Genomic DNA, 18,101 nt, shown 5'->3' on the forward strand with positions numbered 1-18,101 from the left:
ACATGCCCATAAACTGTACCATGTCTGAGAGCCAAAAACTGAAGAAGAACCAGCATTTTACGTGGTAAAAATTGATCTGCAGAAAACTGACAGGAGACTCAATTTCAGAGCCCTGGTTTCTGTCAGGGTAGGGGAGCAGCTGTAGGTGGTTGGTGAGAAGGTGGCTGCAGCAGCAAAACCAGTTTGGGAATTTCATTACCCCTGTGCCGTAGTCAGTGAGGACCTGCTTTAAATGGTAACTCCTCCCCTAGCCCCAACTTGGAGGCACTTTCTGATAATTAATCTTGGATTTATTGGGATTTATTCAGTGCTCTGCTTTACTAATGCATATAATTTAATTGTTAAATACCAAACATGCAACCAAAACCAGACATTTTGTATAAAAGAATAGTAGTTATCTCCTGTCACAAACTGATGCAGGTCTCTTCTGTGTTGTAATTCTGTGTTAAAAGAATTGCTTGAAATGTTTTAGAAGTAGTATTTCATATTTATTTTCCGTATTGTATTCTATTAATTAAAAACAGTTATATAATTTAATTTCATTTCAGTAGTTTCCTTTCTGAATTGTTCACATTGCTTAATATTGCCCCATCCTACTAGGGGATTTTATCGCTAAATTGATGCAATTCTTTTATTACTGAATGGTGCTACTTGGCCACTGTGCCGCATTGGATGCCATGGCTGTAGTTGCTGCTGAAGTTCATAGTTCTGTGGTTTAACTCCCTTGCTGCACTGTACAAAGTTACTGTTTGGCTGTGGATTATGGCCAGCATGAAGTTGGTGTGTTGCAGACCTGAGGTCGTTGTGGTGGGCAGCCATGAATTGGGCAAATGGAAGTGCTGATCGGGGAGATGCTGTGATCATCGTACCTGTGGTATGTACTAGAATATTACATATAGGTAGTTACTGCTACTAGTGAGCTCTAATACCCAGGTTAAGTAGCTGTCACTTGACTGAATCGTGCCACAGGAGTGACTTAGTCCCAGTTTGTTTCCAAGCTGAAAATTAGTTTTAAGTAATATCTTCTAGCAATATAAAAACCAAATTTTTCTCTTAAGCATGCATATGTTAATGTAGGTTATTAACATATATATATCTGTTACGAGGTAGTATATAGAATGTATGTACTTTCGCAGTCATCCAGTTACAATACAGGTGGAATCCAGCAGCTTCTTGCTCAATTCCTTGCATCTGTACAGTTGACCTTCATCTTAAAGGTCTTCCAACAGAAATTATTCTGAATTGATTTGAATTGTTAAAAAGTGAGGGAGGCTTTCAGAGCTGGCGTGACTTGGGAGAACACACATCTTCTGCAACTAAGTGAGCGTTCAGGAACGTTCCTTGGGTGGTGGTGTACTTTGAGAGGGAAACATCCCTCACGCTTATCTCGGATGAAGGCAAAAAGTCTTCCTTGATACCTTCGCTAACTGTTGAAACAGAATGAGCAGTCAAAGAGATGACCAAAGAGTAAGTCACTGATGGTGGTGGTCTTTTCATCCAACTTCTTTCTGGGTTGCAGATCTCAGGATGGTTTAAACATGGGTAAAAAGTCTTGGCTTGCTAGGACATGCTAGTGTCCTGTGTCAGCATGCCTTTCTTAGGAAGACTTTTGGCTTTCCCCTTTGTTCTTTGTTCAGTTTTGTGGTGGTTGGTGGGTTGTTTTTTTGGGGGGAGGGTGGGTGGGTAACAGGTGTTTGGTTTTGTGGGGGTTTTCTTTGTGTTACTTGTCTTCTTCATACAGTTTTCTTGCAAGCTTTGGGTCAATGCTTTGCTGCAAGTGGTACCAGCTGAGTGTCTTTTTTTATATAGCAATATGCCTCGACCTTAAGAGGGTATTTAGAAGCTGTTCCAGAAAATGTATTTGTACCTGTATGGCCTCCTTCCAGCTACTTGGCAATGTAAAAAATTGCACCATAAAGATCCTCTGACTTTAGCGTTAAGATAACAGGAAAATCAGTGTTTGTCCTTCTGCGTACTAAGGGACCTGCGTAAGTGTTGTTTCTGCTGATACTGTTTATCCGCTGTCTTCCATAATTGGTCTAATTGTTGTTAGATTTTGGGTTTGAATGATTTGGGTCTTTTGAGAGTGGAGCTGGGCAAACTGAGGTTTAATCGATGTTAGTAGACTCAGTGGTGCATAGTATAAAGTTGAGTGTCTATGGTTTACCCCTTCGTCCTTCAAAAAAAAGATCCCTGGGGCTGGGTGCAGGAACGTGGTGTCAGAGTTGCATGTGCTGCTGCTGATCACAGTGGGCTGCAGCAAGGATGCCAGTTGTCCCTCCGGTGGGATAGGCTGCTCTTTGCAGTCTGCCTTGATGTGAAGGTGATTTCACTTAGGGGTAGGTGATTGAATAAGCTGCAGTGAGCCTGCTAGCAACGCACATGGTGCTGTTGCCTTGGGACGAGACAGACGAGTGGGAGGGTCAGAGCACACAAACGTGGCACCGAAAGGGTAAAAGCTTCTTAATTTGTTCAGTCACTGGTCCTGCTGTGTGACGCTGGGCGGGTTGTGGTGTTTCCTTATCTGTAAAATTGGGATAATTGTCTGTGTTAGTCCGTTACCCTGCATTAATGTGCAAGACCAAGAATTGAAAAGGTTTTTTGGGTGGTGTTTTTTTTCCATGTCATGCTTTAATAAAATGTTGAATTACATACTTCTTACTGCCATCTTTTCTCCCTTCTCTTCCCCTCAAAAAAACCCCACGATAACTTCTATAAAAAATTGTTGATTCCATTCAATTCTCTGTATTCACCAGGATAGGGTTTTTTGTTTCCTTTTATCTGTTTAGCAGTTTAAATGGTTTCAAGGACCAACTGGTATATTATGAAGTATAATCCTTACTGATTTGACATGGACTTTTCTAGGTGTCCTATAGCTACCGTACTTCTTAAGTTGTGTATGTTGTCAGTATTAGTTGCTGATCTCTGGTAACAGAGCTTGTCTCTTAATCCTTGTTTTAAATAACAGGGTTATGTTTGAAGCTCCCCAATGATAAGGAATCTGTTCAAACTCCCATGAACTTTTACAAATGTCACTTAAAAGTTCACTGGTTTCTTTGCTTACTTCCTTCGAAACTTTGTGGATTTATGTTACACAAACTATGCTCATCTAACCTTTGCTGATAACCAATTGAGTTGTATGTTCAGCACATTGTTGCCATTAGCACCCAAAATTAATTATTTTCAGGAATGGACTGATTTTAAGTATGTACAAAGGACCTGAAGGTCATTGACTTTAATTAGAATGGTGATGTTCACCACCTTTCATCATTAGGACCTTTTTAGAACAGTTTTGCTTTTGCAAGGGGCTGTATCTCCTTAATTCATTCTGTGTCTCTGGGACACATTACTTGTACAAATTTCCATCTTCCTGTGAGAGCAGAGTGAGCCACGTAGCCTTTTAAAAAGAATATTAATGCTCTGCTGTAATTTTCAAGTACTTTCTGATTTTTTTTATTATTACTTTTGCTCAAATTCTCTGTAAATAAAAGCGTTTTAGCTGGGAAAAGAGATCCAGTTTTTGTCCTTGTAACCTTGAAAATTCTACCCTGCTACTGTAATGACCAGCGTATGCCTCTCTCAATAAGAGTTACTTGGTCACTTTCTCTATGTAACTCTTGTGAGAATGTCAAATATTTTCATTTACAAACATGTCTATAATTATCTGGTTTACTACTTTTCTTTTTTGCTATGCCTCATAGTTCTCTATTCACTTGGTCTTTTATTACTGTTCTGGCCTGGAAATCTTAACTTTCATGTATCTTTGTTTTCTGGTAACTTCTGTCTATAGTTTGTTACTAGCATGTGAAATTGTCCTTAATAGGTGTGAACAGTCTGTTCTTTGTGCTTTGGCTGTCTTTTTACAAATCCAGAGTGCAGGATGTATTTACATGTCTTCACCTTTTGTCTTGGTGTGGCGTTGTAGCCCAACTAGGGTAGAATTAGCAATGATGGTTTTTCTTCTGAATTTACTTCTTTAGCCGTAGTCCTCTAATTCTTTTGGCTTCTTGTTACTTTAACCATTTCTGTTAGTGTCCTTCTCCATTCCTTTCCCCTTTTCTACCTGTTCGCTGTTGGTATCTATTGTTACATCTGCACTCCTTTGCCAGGCAAGAAAATGCATCCTCTTACTATTTTGATCAGTTTGTTCAGTGCTTTTTCTTGTGTTTCTGCAGAAACGACCAGATATATTACAACTCTTGATCAGTTTTATCTAATTAGCCGTTACCATAAAATTCTGGTATGTTTTTACTCATTTTTCTTGTCACTTTCCCTATGTATTTATAGAGTTTTTTCAATGTTTTTCATATTGTAGGCACAACATAGGCTTTCCCATTGTCGAATGTTCCTCTGAAGGAGACTTTATTCTTTCCAAACCACCAGACACAGGGGGACTAGTATCGTTTGGCACTGTAGCTGAGCAGTTGGTGTATGAATTGGGCAATCCTCAGCACTATCTTTTACCAGATGTCACATGTGACTTTTCCGAAGTTTCCATCACTGAAATTCCAGGTTAGTCCTCTTACATGTCAGTGAACTGGTTTATCGAGCTAAAGCAGTTACTTTAATTTACATGTTTTCTCTGTGTATTTATTGTTAAATCAGTTCCGTGGAGTATGATACTATACCAAACTGACTTTTTCAAGGACTTTTGCTAGAAATGCCTTTAGAAATTTTAACCATACTCTTATTTATCTTCCTGCCTGACTAACTCACATCTTTGATCGCTGCTCCTTTTGCTTTACTTCTAAATGAATGCCTTGCACCTACCAAGTCTTTAAACTATGTATTCTGTGTGAGCAACATTGAGACAGCTCCACTATGATCTCGGAATTTTTTAAACTGCAGGTCAGTTTCTTTGCTCAAAAAAAAAAAAAAAAGTATGTTTTGTACATGTTGTCTTATATGGCATTTGAAATGTTAGTAACAGTGGAAAGCTGTGTCTTTCAAAGCACTGCTTGGTAATGGTGTTTTTCTTAGACATTTGGGTGGATCAGCTTAATGGTAGAAGCATGCTTAGGTACTGGGTTTCCAACAGACAATCTCTGTTTGAAAAAGTCCATTTGCTATCCTCAAAAATCTCAATGGCCAGTAGACTAAAGATGAGGATAATGTATGTTCTGGATTTAGTTTTGAAAGCAAAACAGACAAAAAGACTTAGGCTTAACAGATTTGAAGATCTGTAGGTTGGATAAGACCGCTTGGAAAAAAAAAATCATTTGAACAACAGTCATTTGAAGTTTGGTTTTTACTGCATCCGTATTATATGTCCTTTTTCATTCTAATAGAACTTAGCTGTGACAGTATGACGAGTGTCTCTCTAAAACTTAAGACAATTGAAATCTCAAATTAAAAACTTACTGTGATAAAACTCAAAACACTGTAGTGTCAAAAATATTTTGCTTCAATAATAAAGGCACTGTAAAGTTGTGCAGTGAACCTTTTGCACATGCAACATAACCAAATGGCAGTCCGATAAGGCCAGCTTGCTGCTCTTAGCCACCAGTCTTTTTTTACAAAAAAAAAAAGACACTCTAACCTTCCTATGAACTTTTAGCTTGCAAATGACCCGATATGACATGTTTGAACTTAAAATGAACTTTCACATGAACTTTCAGTTAGCCTTCTTAGAAATATAACAGATGGAAAATGGGCAGATTTCTTAAATATTTTTAGTTTGAAGTGCTTTGACACATACCCCAGTAAAAACAGGCAAGCTATCTATTTTTTCTGTTTACATTGCTGATTTTATTGTCCTGCTGGATTACTTGCAGTGTTTGAACTGAGAGGTGCTTCTGTTTTCTTTTTGTCAATGAATACTATGCATTTTGTTTTGTGGGGGTTTTAGTTTGTGTTACTCCTTCACCTGGAACACGAAACTCTTCCAGATCTTCACCCCGACTGTAGGGATATTACTCTGTATTCAGAGTTACATTAACCTGATGCCAGTCTTGTGGAGAGAGTGATGTTATTTGAGTGATACGTAAAATTTCTGCTAGTCACATTCACTTTTTCAGATACGTTCTGATTTATCTCTTAGAGTATTTGTTTAAAGCTTTGAACTGCTTCCTAAATATTTGCAAGCAGAGGTTAGGTGCAGGTGAGCTCCAGTACTGCTGGCTGGCTGTCATAAGGTGCTGATCCTGCACTCTAATTTTCACCGCACCTATTGATTTTCTCCTGTTCAAGCCTGAATGCGATGCCATGACAGCAATTTTCTCCAGTTTCTTTTTGGCATTAATATTCCTAATACTGACAAGAAGGCTAAAGTGAAATTACCCCTTCACTTACTAAGCTACCAGCAAATAAGCTTTTGCTTTTTTCTCATCTTCCTTGTTTTCTTTACCGAGTGGGCTGCAGCCCACACAGGCAACTACAGTGAATTGTGTGCTCTGTGTGCAATAAATGGCTGTTAAGTGGGAAATAACTATTGGGTCTGAAGTCCTAAGGCTGCTTTCTGCCTTAAGATATATTTATTTTTTTTAAGTACAGGAATAAACATTTCAAGCATTCTGTTAAAAGGCTCATTTGCTGTTCGTGTTTCTAAGGCAGGGGAGGACTGTTGCATGAAGGGTTCTCTCTTCTGTGGCAGTATAGCTATCAATGCTTTGCTTTTTAATTAAGTGCATTTGATTAATATGTATCACAAAAGAATGTCTTTGAAGTTACGTTGAAGAAGCTTAAATACTGATTATTTTTTTTTTAATTACTACAGGTTTTGACGGTGGGGCAGTGAAAGTTCATGGAGCAAAAGGATCGCCTCCTTCAACGTTTTATAAGGTATTATCTCTTTCTGTGAAGTTGTAAGGTATTTTTGATTTCAAAAAAATCTTGTATTTTGGAGAAAATATTAAATAGTTTTTGCCAAAAACTGTTGTCACTAAAATTGTCATCCTCCCTTCTCCAGGAGTAAAAGAAGGTGGGGGAGACAAACTTTGGTACATAAAACCATGTTAATTTGTATAACAGGCTTATCCACAAACCTCCAGAGAAGACTGGAATTCATTTATAGTAATAATGATAATTTTTAGAACATGTTAGCCCAATAACACCTCTATACTTCTTGATTTTTATAATGGTATGTTGATTTTGTTCTATTTCATTGTGAAATTTATCTGTGGCAAGTGGTTTTCAAAAGGGGAGTAATGAGTAATCACATCTGTCAAAGACAGCAACTAAGAATGGGACAGGTGAAAGAAGCCTTTCTTGCATTTCTTGTAAAACTGTGAATTTTTTGATTTGTTACTATGGTCTTCCAGTGATCTCCATTTCCTGAATGAATGCTAATACAGTTCTGTTGGAGTATCAGTGAGGCTGGATCCTTTTCTTGTTTAAACTAGTGGCAAAACTGACTTCTATAGAAGCAAGATCAAGATCAGAAACTAACTGCTTAGCACAGCCGTATCAGAAGAGAGTTAACCTAAGCAGGGAATTGTGCTAGTATTTCTGTTTAAATAATATAACCTATGTCTGAATATCACTTTTCTGCAAAACTCTTTACTGCATTTTTGAAACATTTCTGACGCTTTTAATCAGTTTTATATAAGATAGGGTTTCGGTATTTAACAGACAGGGTATTTCAGAGGTAGTTAATATCACCAAAGCAGGTTTGGGTTTGGTGGGTTGTGAAGTCAGAATAAAGAGCTCGCTAAAGGTTTCAGAGTTGAACCATACTGACAAAGCCTTTTTAGAATTCAGTGTACCACAGGTCACTTTGCTCATGCCCTTAGTTTTTTACTTCAGTCACTTTATGGAAGGGGGGTTGATATTTTGAAAGTATTGTGGGAATGCAATCTGAAATGAGTTTTTCTAAACTTTCCCCTGTTATAACGAAGCACTAATTTATTTATTTATTTTTTGATAGGCAGCCTACAATTTCAGTACAATAATAGTCTTGCCAGCTTTTGCATTTCTTCAGGATTTTAATTACTAGTGCAATAATTTTAGTTACAGAAGCTGGAACAACAGATTTCCTTTCCATGAGTGATCTGTGTCTGCGTTATCTGCATCTTGCAATAACTGTGTCTTTTTAATCTGAAAATAAGTTTTTGTTGCATTTGAAATGGCAACAAAATAGTCTTAAAACAAATTATAAGCACATTTTTTAAAGATGTTTAGTTTACAGTGTCACCGTATAACTGACAGAGAAGTGAATTTAGAAGTAATTCCTAAAAATGACATAGAATGAGGAGTATACTTTTGTACAAAACATCAAATTCCATCAGTCAGATGATAGCTATGCTGATGCTCTTACTCCTGTAATAAATAGTGGAATTTGATACTGGCAAATATAGAAGGCAGTGAATATATGAAGCAGGAAATACTTTTTTTTTTTTTTTTTTTTTTTTTTGCCTCCTTGGTCAGATTGTGCGGTTTGAAGCAGAATGTTTTGCTGCTTCTCAGCAACTTTTCTGTTCAGCAGCCTTGTCCTCCTGCAGTTTTTGTTCTTGACTTTACATTTCCATACTTCTGTATACCTAAGGGAAATAACTGAGACTTAAGATTTTCAGTTGATGAACCATGAAATGGAGTAAACAAGATAGTATGACAGTTCGTTTTTTACATAGCAGTAAAATAAAAATAAGATTTAATTTCTTTACTATTATGTCTTAAGCAGGACATTTGAAATGTAAGTTTAGGAATATTTTTAAAATAAATCTTACATTTTGTATATTAAACAGTGTAATGATACTCTAAAGTGTTAAGTTATACTTTCTGTGAATTATTCATATATATTTTAAAACTGTTTAGTTGGCTTTCAGTAATAAATGTCCATATGCTTTGCACCCCTTTTTTAGAAGTAGTTTTTAGGAAATTAATGTGTTCAACTTGGCTAGGAAGCAACTGAATAGGCATTATAACAAGGTAGAAAGATTTAAAGGGTGCGTTACATCTCTCGGTAACTGTAGAAGAAAATTATTTAATTGCAGCATTAAAGTTTAAGTGTAGTTAGTAAAACTGTGATAAGAGAAAGGGAGATACGAGGTAGATTTCCAGAATAATAATGAGAAATACATTACCTGTGAAATAGTTTCTCAAAAGTAATGGCTGAAATACCATTTTTTGCAGACATTTAGAAGTAGGCTGGGTAAAGTGTTTGAAAATCTACTGTAGATAAAGCATTTCTGGTTGTAGATATTTATGCTGAATATTTTACCAGGTTCTTCAATTTCTGCTCTTGTTTTTATGTTACCTAACAAATGTTGAAAATGCTCATTATGCTTAGTTTAGATACATCTATTAAAGCTTTTCTACCATTTATGGCCATGTATTATGGTAATCTCTTTCACCATGCTAGAGCTCTGTTAAGCAGTTATAGTACTGGAAGTCTAGTAAAATGCTTATTAGTTAAATGTTTGCAATATATAGCATATTCTTTTTTGTGTGCGAATGTGAGTGTATGTGATTATTTTTTTTCCCCATTCATTTTAATACTTCTGGGAAACTTACGTCTGATCTATTTCACTGTGATGGATATTCAGCTTTTCATCTTCAGAATGTGTCCTATGTACTAAAATAGGTAAGTACAGGAGGATTTGAGGATGTCAATGAGAAGTGATTCAGGGTTTGTTTTGCATATCTGAATATTCCAGTAGAATTTTGTATTTTAAATAATTGAGTAAATTTTTGTGATGATAATGGTTTCTTGCTATTCTGCTTTTGCTTCATGTATGGATAATGATTGTCAGAGAGCATTTGTAGCATATTGGTATTGAATCCCATGTAATGTCATAATCCCTTATCCTTAGGTAAATGCCACTTACCTTGATGGCTTCCGAGCTACTGCTGTCTGTCCGGTGGGAGGTCCAAAGGCAGTAGAAAAAGGAAGACGCACTGCGGAAAGTATTCTGCAAAGGTTAGCATTGGAGTCTTAGAAGGGGGTTTCACTTTTTCGTCTCAGAGGTGATGAAAATAAAGCTGTGACATACGATGGCAACTGTTTTAACCTTGTGAGAACTCTAGAAGATTAAAATCTTCCAATTGGGAGGACACCTCAAGAATTAAGTAGCCTGTTTAGGAAACCTGTTTTTAATGTGTAACTACACTTCAGCTACATTTGACAAAACAAGAAAGGTCTCAGATACTGTTGAAAATAGATAGCTGGGTAGTGGAGAGAAACTCAAATTAATGAGGGAAAAGCTGTGACTCAGATTAAAATGTATTAGGTGCCAGAGAGAAACCCATGTGAAATACTTTTCGCTGACTTTCACAGAACATTTTAACCAAAAATCTTAGTACTATGAAATGTGGGCAGTTTACCAAGTTTGTTTGTTAAACAAAATCATCTTAATACCTTGTAAAATTTGGCTAATGATTTTGTTTGCTAGAACAATTTTACAATTGTAAGACAGACTGATAGACCTTTAGACATATTGTCATGCCAGTATATTTGGGTGAGGAGGGATTCCTCTTAAATACAATTCCAATGCACAGAAATATCAGAGCTTTTACTCCTGATAACCCCAGTCTTTCTGGTTAGGAGATCTGTCTCTTTGTGCCACGTTTTATATAGAACTTCCCCCCATCCTATTATAGACCTGTGCAGCAAGTACACCAGGATAGAAGTCTGTCAGAAATGCAAGCTTTTCTGGGGACTGAGAGTGACTTGCTGCTCGTGTGCCCACGTACAGCACTGGTGAAGAAGGAGCTGTGTGACTTCCCTCAAGAGATGTAGCAGATGAGAGCAGGCTGATACGGGATGTCTAATTAAGTTCTGGGATCCCTTTCTTCAGTTGTGTGAATGCGAAAAGTTTGCGTCCAAGAGCTACTGAGAAAATGAAGAAAAAAAAACCTTCAAAAGCTGTAAAATACAAAGTCTCGGAAGTCTCCAAAAAGCAGTCTTTCTGGGAGCTAGGTGATTATTTTGGAGAGAAAAAAGAAATGGTATATTTTCCCTTTCCTGTTTGCTCTTGGACATTATTTCAGACCAGACTACATGAATCTTTCATCTGATTGAAACAGCTTGTGGTGCTGCTGCCTCTGTGACCACCATAAAGTTAATTTGGGCTGCTTACTGTGCTGTCCTGAGTAATCCTTGGAAGAGGGCTGATAAAGGCAGCCAAAAGCTGGTTAACTGGCTTGGTAAGTGGCCTCTAGCCCATGAAGCATGCTTGGAGCAGTTGTGGCTTGTTCTGTGGGTTAAAAATATTACCTATCAATATATTCTCCATTTCAAACAGTCTTAAACCAGCTTAATGTGTGGAATCATTTATTCAGCACGTTTGAAAGATTTCTCTATGTCAGCCCAGATATAGAATAAGACATTAAGCTATTCTGATCACAGAGAATGCTCTAGCAGCAACTACATCTTTTTAGGAAGCTCCAGCTTCAGTATTTCCACCAGTTCCTGTTGCAGGAGAATGTCTAAGGACATGATCTTTCAGCAAGCCAGCCCCCAGTCCATTCTAGGTTAAATTCTGCCCAGTAGTGTAATGGCAACAAGTACAGAGTAAAGTGCACAAATGTAAGGTGCTTCAATGATACAGGTCAGATTAGCTGGTAGCCTAAGACATTAAGAGTTTTTGCAGCTAGTAATACAACTTTTCTTGCATGCTTCTGCTTTATTTGTTCTTTAATTTTTGAAAGCAGGAGAGGTTTGGCAGTACGTGTGTGAAGAAGTCTCTTTGGAGTAGTCTTTGGTGTCCTTTCGTTTTTGATGGTTCTCTATTGCATTACCAAGACATCTGAAAGGGCTAAAAATTACCCACAGAATGTATTGTGAACTTCGGTATCTCAAACTGTAATGCTTGTAGATAAGTAACTTAAAATAACTTATTACAGACATAATTTGCAAATTTAGGTACCTTAAATCAAGTATCTATCTTTCTGTGGTCACCGAAATAAAGATGGCCTCATTTGTGGTACATGGACCACCTTTGTGGCTTTACAACAATTAGAAAATTGTATTTTATATTACAGTCCTGTGTACTGCTTTAATTTTTCAGGTACCTTGTTAATATTTACAACACTGATAATATATTAACAGTGTCTTCAAAATGTTCCACTGATGCAAAGTATTCTTCTCATCCTAATTCCAACGTTTCAATTGATACAGCTAGAAGGGTGCCAGAACAAGATTGTTGGGAATCCAGTTTAGCTGCTTCAGAATTTAACTTATTTTTCCAGTCTCCAACATGTTAACAAGTTGGACTTTTTAACAGTTGGATTCTTTTAAAACTTTTTTCTAACTTTTTTACTGTGTTTTCTTTTTTTATTTTATTTTGAACTTCATATGATTATTTTTTAAAACTACAGCAATCATATTCAGTTTTAGTGGTTGAGATTTGGTCTCCTTTTTCTAAGAGCTGTTGCAAACAGTCTGTTTAATCTAAATTTAACGCTTGTCAAAAGCCAGTATTAATTCCTGGCTCACTTAAAGCAATGTGTCTTTTCATGGTGTATAAAAAGAAGGTAATGTGCATCCCCGTTAATTAATTATGGTTGGAGAAACTTGGCATTCTTGACACAGTGTGCTTTGGTGCAAATGTCCTGACAGAAAGTTTGAGGGATTTCAGTGCTAGACTGGGAAGGCATGAGTAATGAAGAAACATTCTCTTTAAAAACTTCATCTACTTTTTGGCATTTGAGTTGCATGTTCATTAACCCCAAACCTTTAAGGTTTGAATGAAGGTTCCCTCTTCAGTTTGCTTTTTCTTCATTGATGCCTGTGGTTTAATGAGTCAGTCTTATGTATTTGTTGGTAGTCCATAATGCCTTATAGCAGAAACAGAATTAAGAACTGGATTACCAGTATGAAAACCAGGGAGATTGCATATACTATAACTACATTTCAAGCTGTCTTTGTTTTAAAGATGAAAGTCAGAGCTGGAAACTATTTTTGTCTTCCTGTCATCTTTCAAATAATTTGAATAAACGAAAGGCTCAGTTTGAAACCTAGGGATAAATTCAGAGGCATAACTTCCTTGTTAGTAATTGCTTGATCTGTAGTATTCAGATATATTTGTTTAGTGTAAAGTATTCATATTCCAGTTTACATGACAGAGCCTTAGCTCCTGTGGACCACACAGGGCTACTTCAGATAATCATTTTGAGGCAGTTTACTAATAAAAAACAATCATTTGTTGCAGGACTCGTCTTATTTTCAGTCAGCTTGGGTATGAAGATTACAGTGCAGTTAACATACAGGTTTTAGGGTCCGAAGATACATATGGACCTCATGCTAGAAGGAGTATAGATGGTGTAAGTATTCAGTGGAGCGTTCTTAAACTTTTACTGACCTCTTTTAATCTCTCCATATTGTTATCTTTTCCACAACTTTAAAGGAAGTCACTGTCATCTTGGGAATTTCACCCCATCGTCTTGCAAAGAATTCAGTGTCGCTACTTAGTGTACAAAATTAAAACTGACTAGGTCTTTGCAGTATTGGGTCTTCCAGAAGCGATGATATGAAATACTACAAAAATGTTGGCTTTGTAGTGTGTGTTAATGTTGTTCATTTAAATAAATCTTCTTACAGAGAAGTTCTTGTGACATGGACTAAAATTGCATGAGATTTAACTAAATGACCACATTATAAAGACTGCAGTTAAGAGATGGCAGTGTTAGTGTTGCCTGTGCAACTTTAAAACTGTCTGTGAGTCCTTTGTGAAACAATCTTCAACTTCATAATTCTGTATCCTATTTTTTAACTTAGAAAATTTTATATATATTACAAAATTATAAAATACAAAATACACATAGTGAAGATTATGAATGATGGCCATAGCCACTGCAGTTGTGATATACTTGGTCTGTTTTCCTAATCTAGAATATGAAAGTCCTTCTTAAAGGAAAAAAAGACTGTAAATCTTGTCCTCACTTACATGCACTTTAAATATTTAGACAGTTTAGTTTGTTCCAGAGCGGTAGCATTTAATTCTTCTTTGTCAATGGCAGTCTTACAAAACTCTTAAGGTACACGTGGCAAAACTCAGCTCTGAGTTTGATCTTAGGAGTGACAACACTTAAAACAGCTGACAGTTTGTATGTATAGGAAACAAGAATGTGATGTGGAGAAAGACAGCAAACTTTTTACTATAGAAATTAAGTATTTGTAGAAGTTGGGCAAGATTTATCTTGCAGCTGTTCATTTTAGTGCTTGAGCTTCAGTTTCCTTCTGCACAGCAGCAGAAGTTTCTTCCCCTGAGTAACAGGCTTTATAATGTGGTCTTTTTCCTCTTAGGACCATAAAACCTGTCGTGTTAAGTGTGTTACTGAGATTGGAGGATCAAGATTTTGAAACATAGGAGCAGATGTTCCAGGTGTTAAACTTGTCTGTATTCTGTTCATACCAGCTGCTTATGGTTATGCATTGTAATACATTAATTAAATTGTTACATAGGAAGCTTTTGGTCTCATTGTATAGAGCAAATATTTTTTTGAAAAAGAGCAGTTTCTTCTTCCTTATTGCTCAGTTTGCCTTGCTTACGGTACATTAAATAAATTTTCCAAATTACATTGAGTATTTGTAGTATTTTCCATATTTCCAGCCTCAACTCCCAGGTCCTATATTAAAAGTAAATAGAGCATTATCTGTATTGTATGTTCTTCCCCATATGTGCCTGAAATAAGATATGAGAGCTAAGGCTGAAATACTGGAAATGGCTCCATTGCCTCCTCCCTTCACTTGGTTCCTCCAGCACTTCAGAAGAAGCTAACCTGACGATTTTTCACCTGGAAAGCAGCTTAGTAGCTTAAGAAAAATAGGTGGGGAGTGAGGTTTGCTTTTCCATTTAAGATATAAAGTCATAGAATCCAAAGGAAAACGTCTGCTTGTTGGGGCTTCAGGTAGGAATAACGTAGTCTCTCAAACCCTCTTTCCTACCACATCTTTCCATACAAAATTAGACATGATTATTTGGGTTGCAAATAACAGTGCCCAAAACCAGAGCCATGTTGTGTTAGGCAGTATATTAACGCACAAGGAAAACAGTTTCTGCTTTGAAGATTCTAGCATCTAAATTTAAAGTGGAGAAGCAAATGTATTTATGAATACCGAGACAGGTTAAGTTGCACAATATTTGGAGCTCAGTGAACATGTCTGATGTGCCTTGAATAATTCTCACATATCCCAGGCTTACAGAGGCCTGTGTTCTGTAGCTGTTCTGACAACAGAAAGGATCCTTGAGAAATCAAGAAACACTTGCCTCCTTTCCTTTCTGTCTTCCCCAGCTGTTTACATGGTGGTTGCTTCCCACTATGATAGCTTGCTTTATCAGCAGCAGCCCAGCATACGCAAGAATGGGACTTGAGTCAGCCCTGAGTAACCACAGCAGTATTTAATTTTTAATATTGCCTGCTCTTTGGGTTTCTGTTGGGGAGGAAGGCAGCATTTTGTCAGTCACATTGTGACTGTGTCACATTGTCACTCAGTGCATGGTTTAGAAATACTGGATGTGTTTCATGTACTAATAGTACACCAGGTATTAGTTTGCTATATAAAAACTGTGTGCTGTCTCTAGTAGTTTTCTACTAACCCTTTGTTAACCAATTTACAGCACATTGTTAGGACTTGCTGAATTGTAACTTTGTTTTGCTGTTTTGGGGTTTAGTTACGATACAATAAGATAAGTGACTCGAAAATAGTCTATATATCTAGTTTTAATACTGGATTCACCCACTCAGAACAGGTCTCAGCACATTGTCTTTGTAAACCATTGTATATATATGTGCATCTGTGGGCAAGGAAGTAAACCTCAAACCTAAATGGGATGTTGGAGCCATGGTACAGTTTAGAACCAGGAAGCGGTTGTGAATGCATACGTACGTTTTCCGCAAGAATATTTCTCATAATTATTTGTAGTAATTTAATGAATCTCGTGGTAGCTTTAGGAACATCGAATATTTCTTACAAAATGCATTTGAATTTGTGTCATGGCTGCGTATTTTCTGTGTAGAAACAGTTTTTTACAACAATCCAGTGAAGCTTTTTTTTAAACTGGAGAACTGATTGGTTTCGAATTTGTATTGCCTTGATCAGGATATCTGTTTCTGTATTCATAGAGGACTTCTATCCTTTCAGTGACACATGATCTGCTGGAAGAATAGAACCTCTCCTACCTTGGCTGTGCTAAACTTTTATTTTAGGGCTTACCTGCATGACTATGGAGATAAACTAATAAAAATGTGCATCAAGTTTGCATGATTTCCTACGTAATAGTATCGTGGCAGGTATTTTCTGGTCTGGGGGTTTGGAGGCTGAGAAACAAACTGTGTGTGTCTCCCTGTGAGTATGTCTATATAGGGGTACTTAAGAAAGATGAAAGCCATTATTTATTGTTATGGTACCTCAGAGTACCTCTGTGTGGATGTGCCACTAGAATAGGAATAGAGAAAAATTATCTTTCAATATCATGAATATTTAGGACTTATGTTTAAACACACTAAAACAAGAGGACTTTTCCTGGGTTTTCGCTGACCACAGCTATAAAGTCAGGAACTTTTCCTCCCTTAGTGTAAGCTGGCATAAGTGAGCTTGTTCATGTTGGGGTTTTGTCAGGTATTTTGGTTGGAATAGAGGATTTAGTTGTCTGTTAACGTATCCAGTCTCTTTGGGATACACTTACAGTAGCCAGGACGCTTAGTGCAGCGTATTCCAACATTTATGATAAACACCATTTTGGCAGCTGTCACTAGGAAATACATCCACGTTCCTACATTGTTGAAGTTACTCAAATTCTTGAAATTGACTTGAGATTTTCGAATGTTGACATGTTCAACAGCATTGCTTTTGGGAAAAATGTACTGCATAACCACAGGAAAACGATTCTAATGTACTAGATGTCAGGATTTCAAAAGGTAATACTCAATTTGCTGGTGTACGTAATGTTTTTAATAACGCAGCTTCACAGAAATGTAGGCAATTAAGTAGCACTGGAGTTAAGAGATGTGGTAAAAAATGAGCAGTTTAGGACTTCAGATCCAGCATGTAGTTTCTCAGGTTATTTTGAAGAGGGAGATTTTTTTAAAGTTTAAAATGTTTAGTCAAGTCCTAAAAATTGGGGTGGGAAGACAACTTATTTTGTGATGATACTGTTAAAAGTTACTAAAGTTCTAATGAATAAGTTTATATTTTGTTAGGCATGTTAGTCTAGCATTTTTCACTGCCAGCTGTGTAAATTGACAATTGATTCAAGTAATTTTTACAATAGTTTTTGACACGACTTGTAGTTCTTGAAATCGGGGATACCCATTCAACTTTGAATAGTGAATAAACATCAAAACATCCAGCAACAAGGATGCAACATGATTTTCTCTGATGGCAATTTTAATTCAGTTCATCTAACAACTGCCTGCATATAGGAACAATTTCAAGGTGTTTATCTTTTCTCTCCTGTTCCTGTGTGTTAGAGGGAAGATGCTGTTAGTGTGAAGAAAGGTTCCTCTGTCTTTTCTGTGCCAAGTCACGAAGGATCTGGTGCTGTGTAGGGTGATGCTGTTCCAGCCCAGAGGAGGAAGGACTCCTTTAAGGAGTCATGGCTCCATTCTTTTAATCTCGCCAAAAAAATGTCCCCTCTACTCCACACCTCAACCGCTGCGTTTTGCAGTTGGGGCTGTTGAATTCTGGCAGCTTCTGTATCCTTCTTGTCTGCCGAGTATTTATGCTCTGATGCTTTCAGAAATGTTACCGGTTTCTGTATCTGAAAGAAATAGAGTTTCTGCTAAAATCTGTTGTGTTATTTTAAAACACTCACGATTTTATGCGCAATTGGGAAGCTATTTAATGTTTCATAAATTATTATATGCAATGAGAGACGTTGGAATAAATTTTAAAATGGCTTATTTTTGTCATATATATTGATTTCCTGGTACAGCAGATGTCTGGCATAGATTCAGAAGGGCTTGGATCTTCCAAAATCCAGTTGTTCCTTGCTTCAGGAAAATGTCCTCTTCAATATCCTAAGTAGATATTTGTTCAACTTTCCTTTACTTTTCTACATTTTTAGAACAGCTGCCAAATCTGCAAAAATCTCTAGATGGGGCATTTAGAGAGTTATGAAATGCTCTGAGATCTGTAGAATAACAGCTCCCCTGCCCCAGGCAACCCCAGGCACTTTGGTACGTTATTCTTGCTGTCATGAAATACATCCTTTCCTGTTGAT

At 37.0% G+C, this 18,101-nt stretch overlaps 1 protein-coding gene across 3 annotated transcripts in view; it reads left to right on the top strand.

Moving 5' to 3' along the window:
• The window catches only part of LOC121091244, a 65,534-nt gene that overhangs the window by 15,204 nt on the left and 32,229 nt on the right, over window positions 1-18,101 (top strand). For all 3 annotated transcript variants that reach the window (XM_040600691.1, XM_040600700.1, XM_040600709.1), the window contains exons 9-12: window positions 4,316-4,512; window positions 6,716-6,780; window positions 9,750-9,856; window positions 13,089-13,200. In XM_040600691.1, the coding sequence (XP_040456625.1) occupies window positions 4,316-4,512; window positions 6,716-6,780; window positions 9,750-9,856; window positions 13,089-13,200 (481 nt within the window). The remainder of the gene's footprint in view (window positions 1-4,315; window positions 4,513-6,715; window positions 6,781-9,749; window positions 9,857-13,088; window positions 13,201-18,101) is intronic.

The sequence above is a fragment of the Falco naumanni genome, chromosome 1 (genome assembly GCF_017639655.2).
Source record: "Falco naumanni isolate bFalNau1 chromosome 1, bFalNau1.pat, whole genome shotgun sequence".
NCBI lineage: Eukaryota > Metazoa > Chordata > Aves > Falconiformes > Falconidae > Falco > Falco naumanni.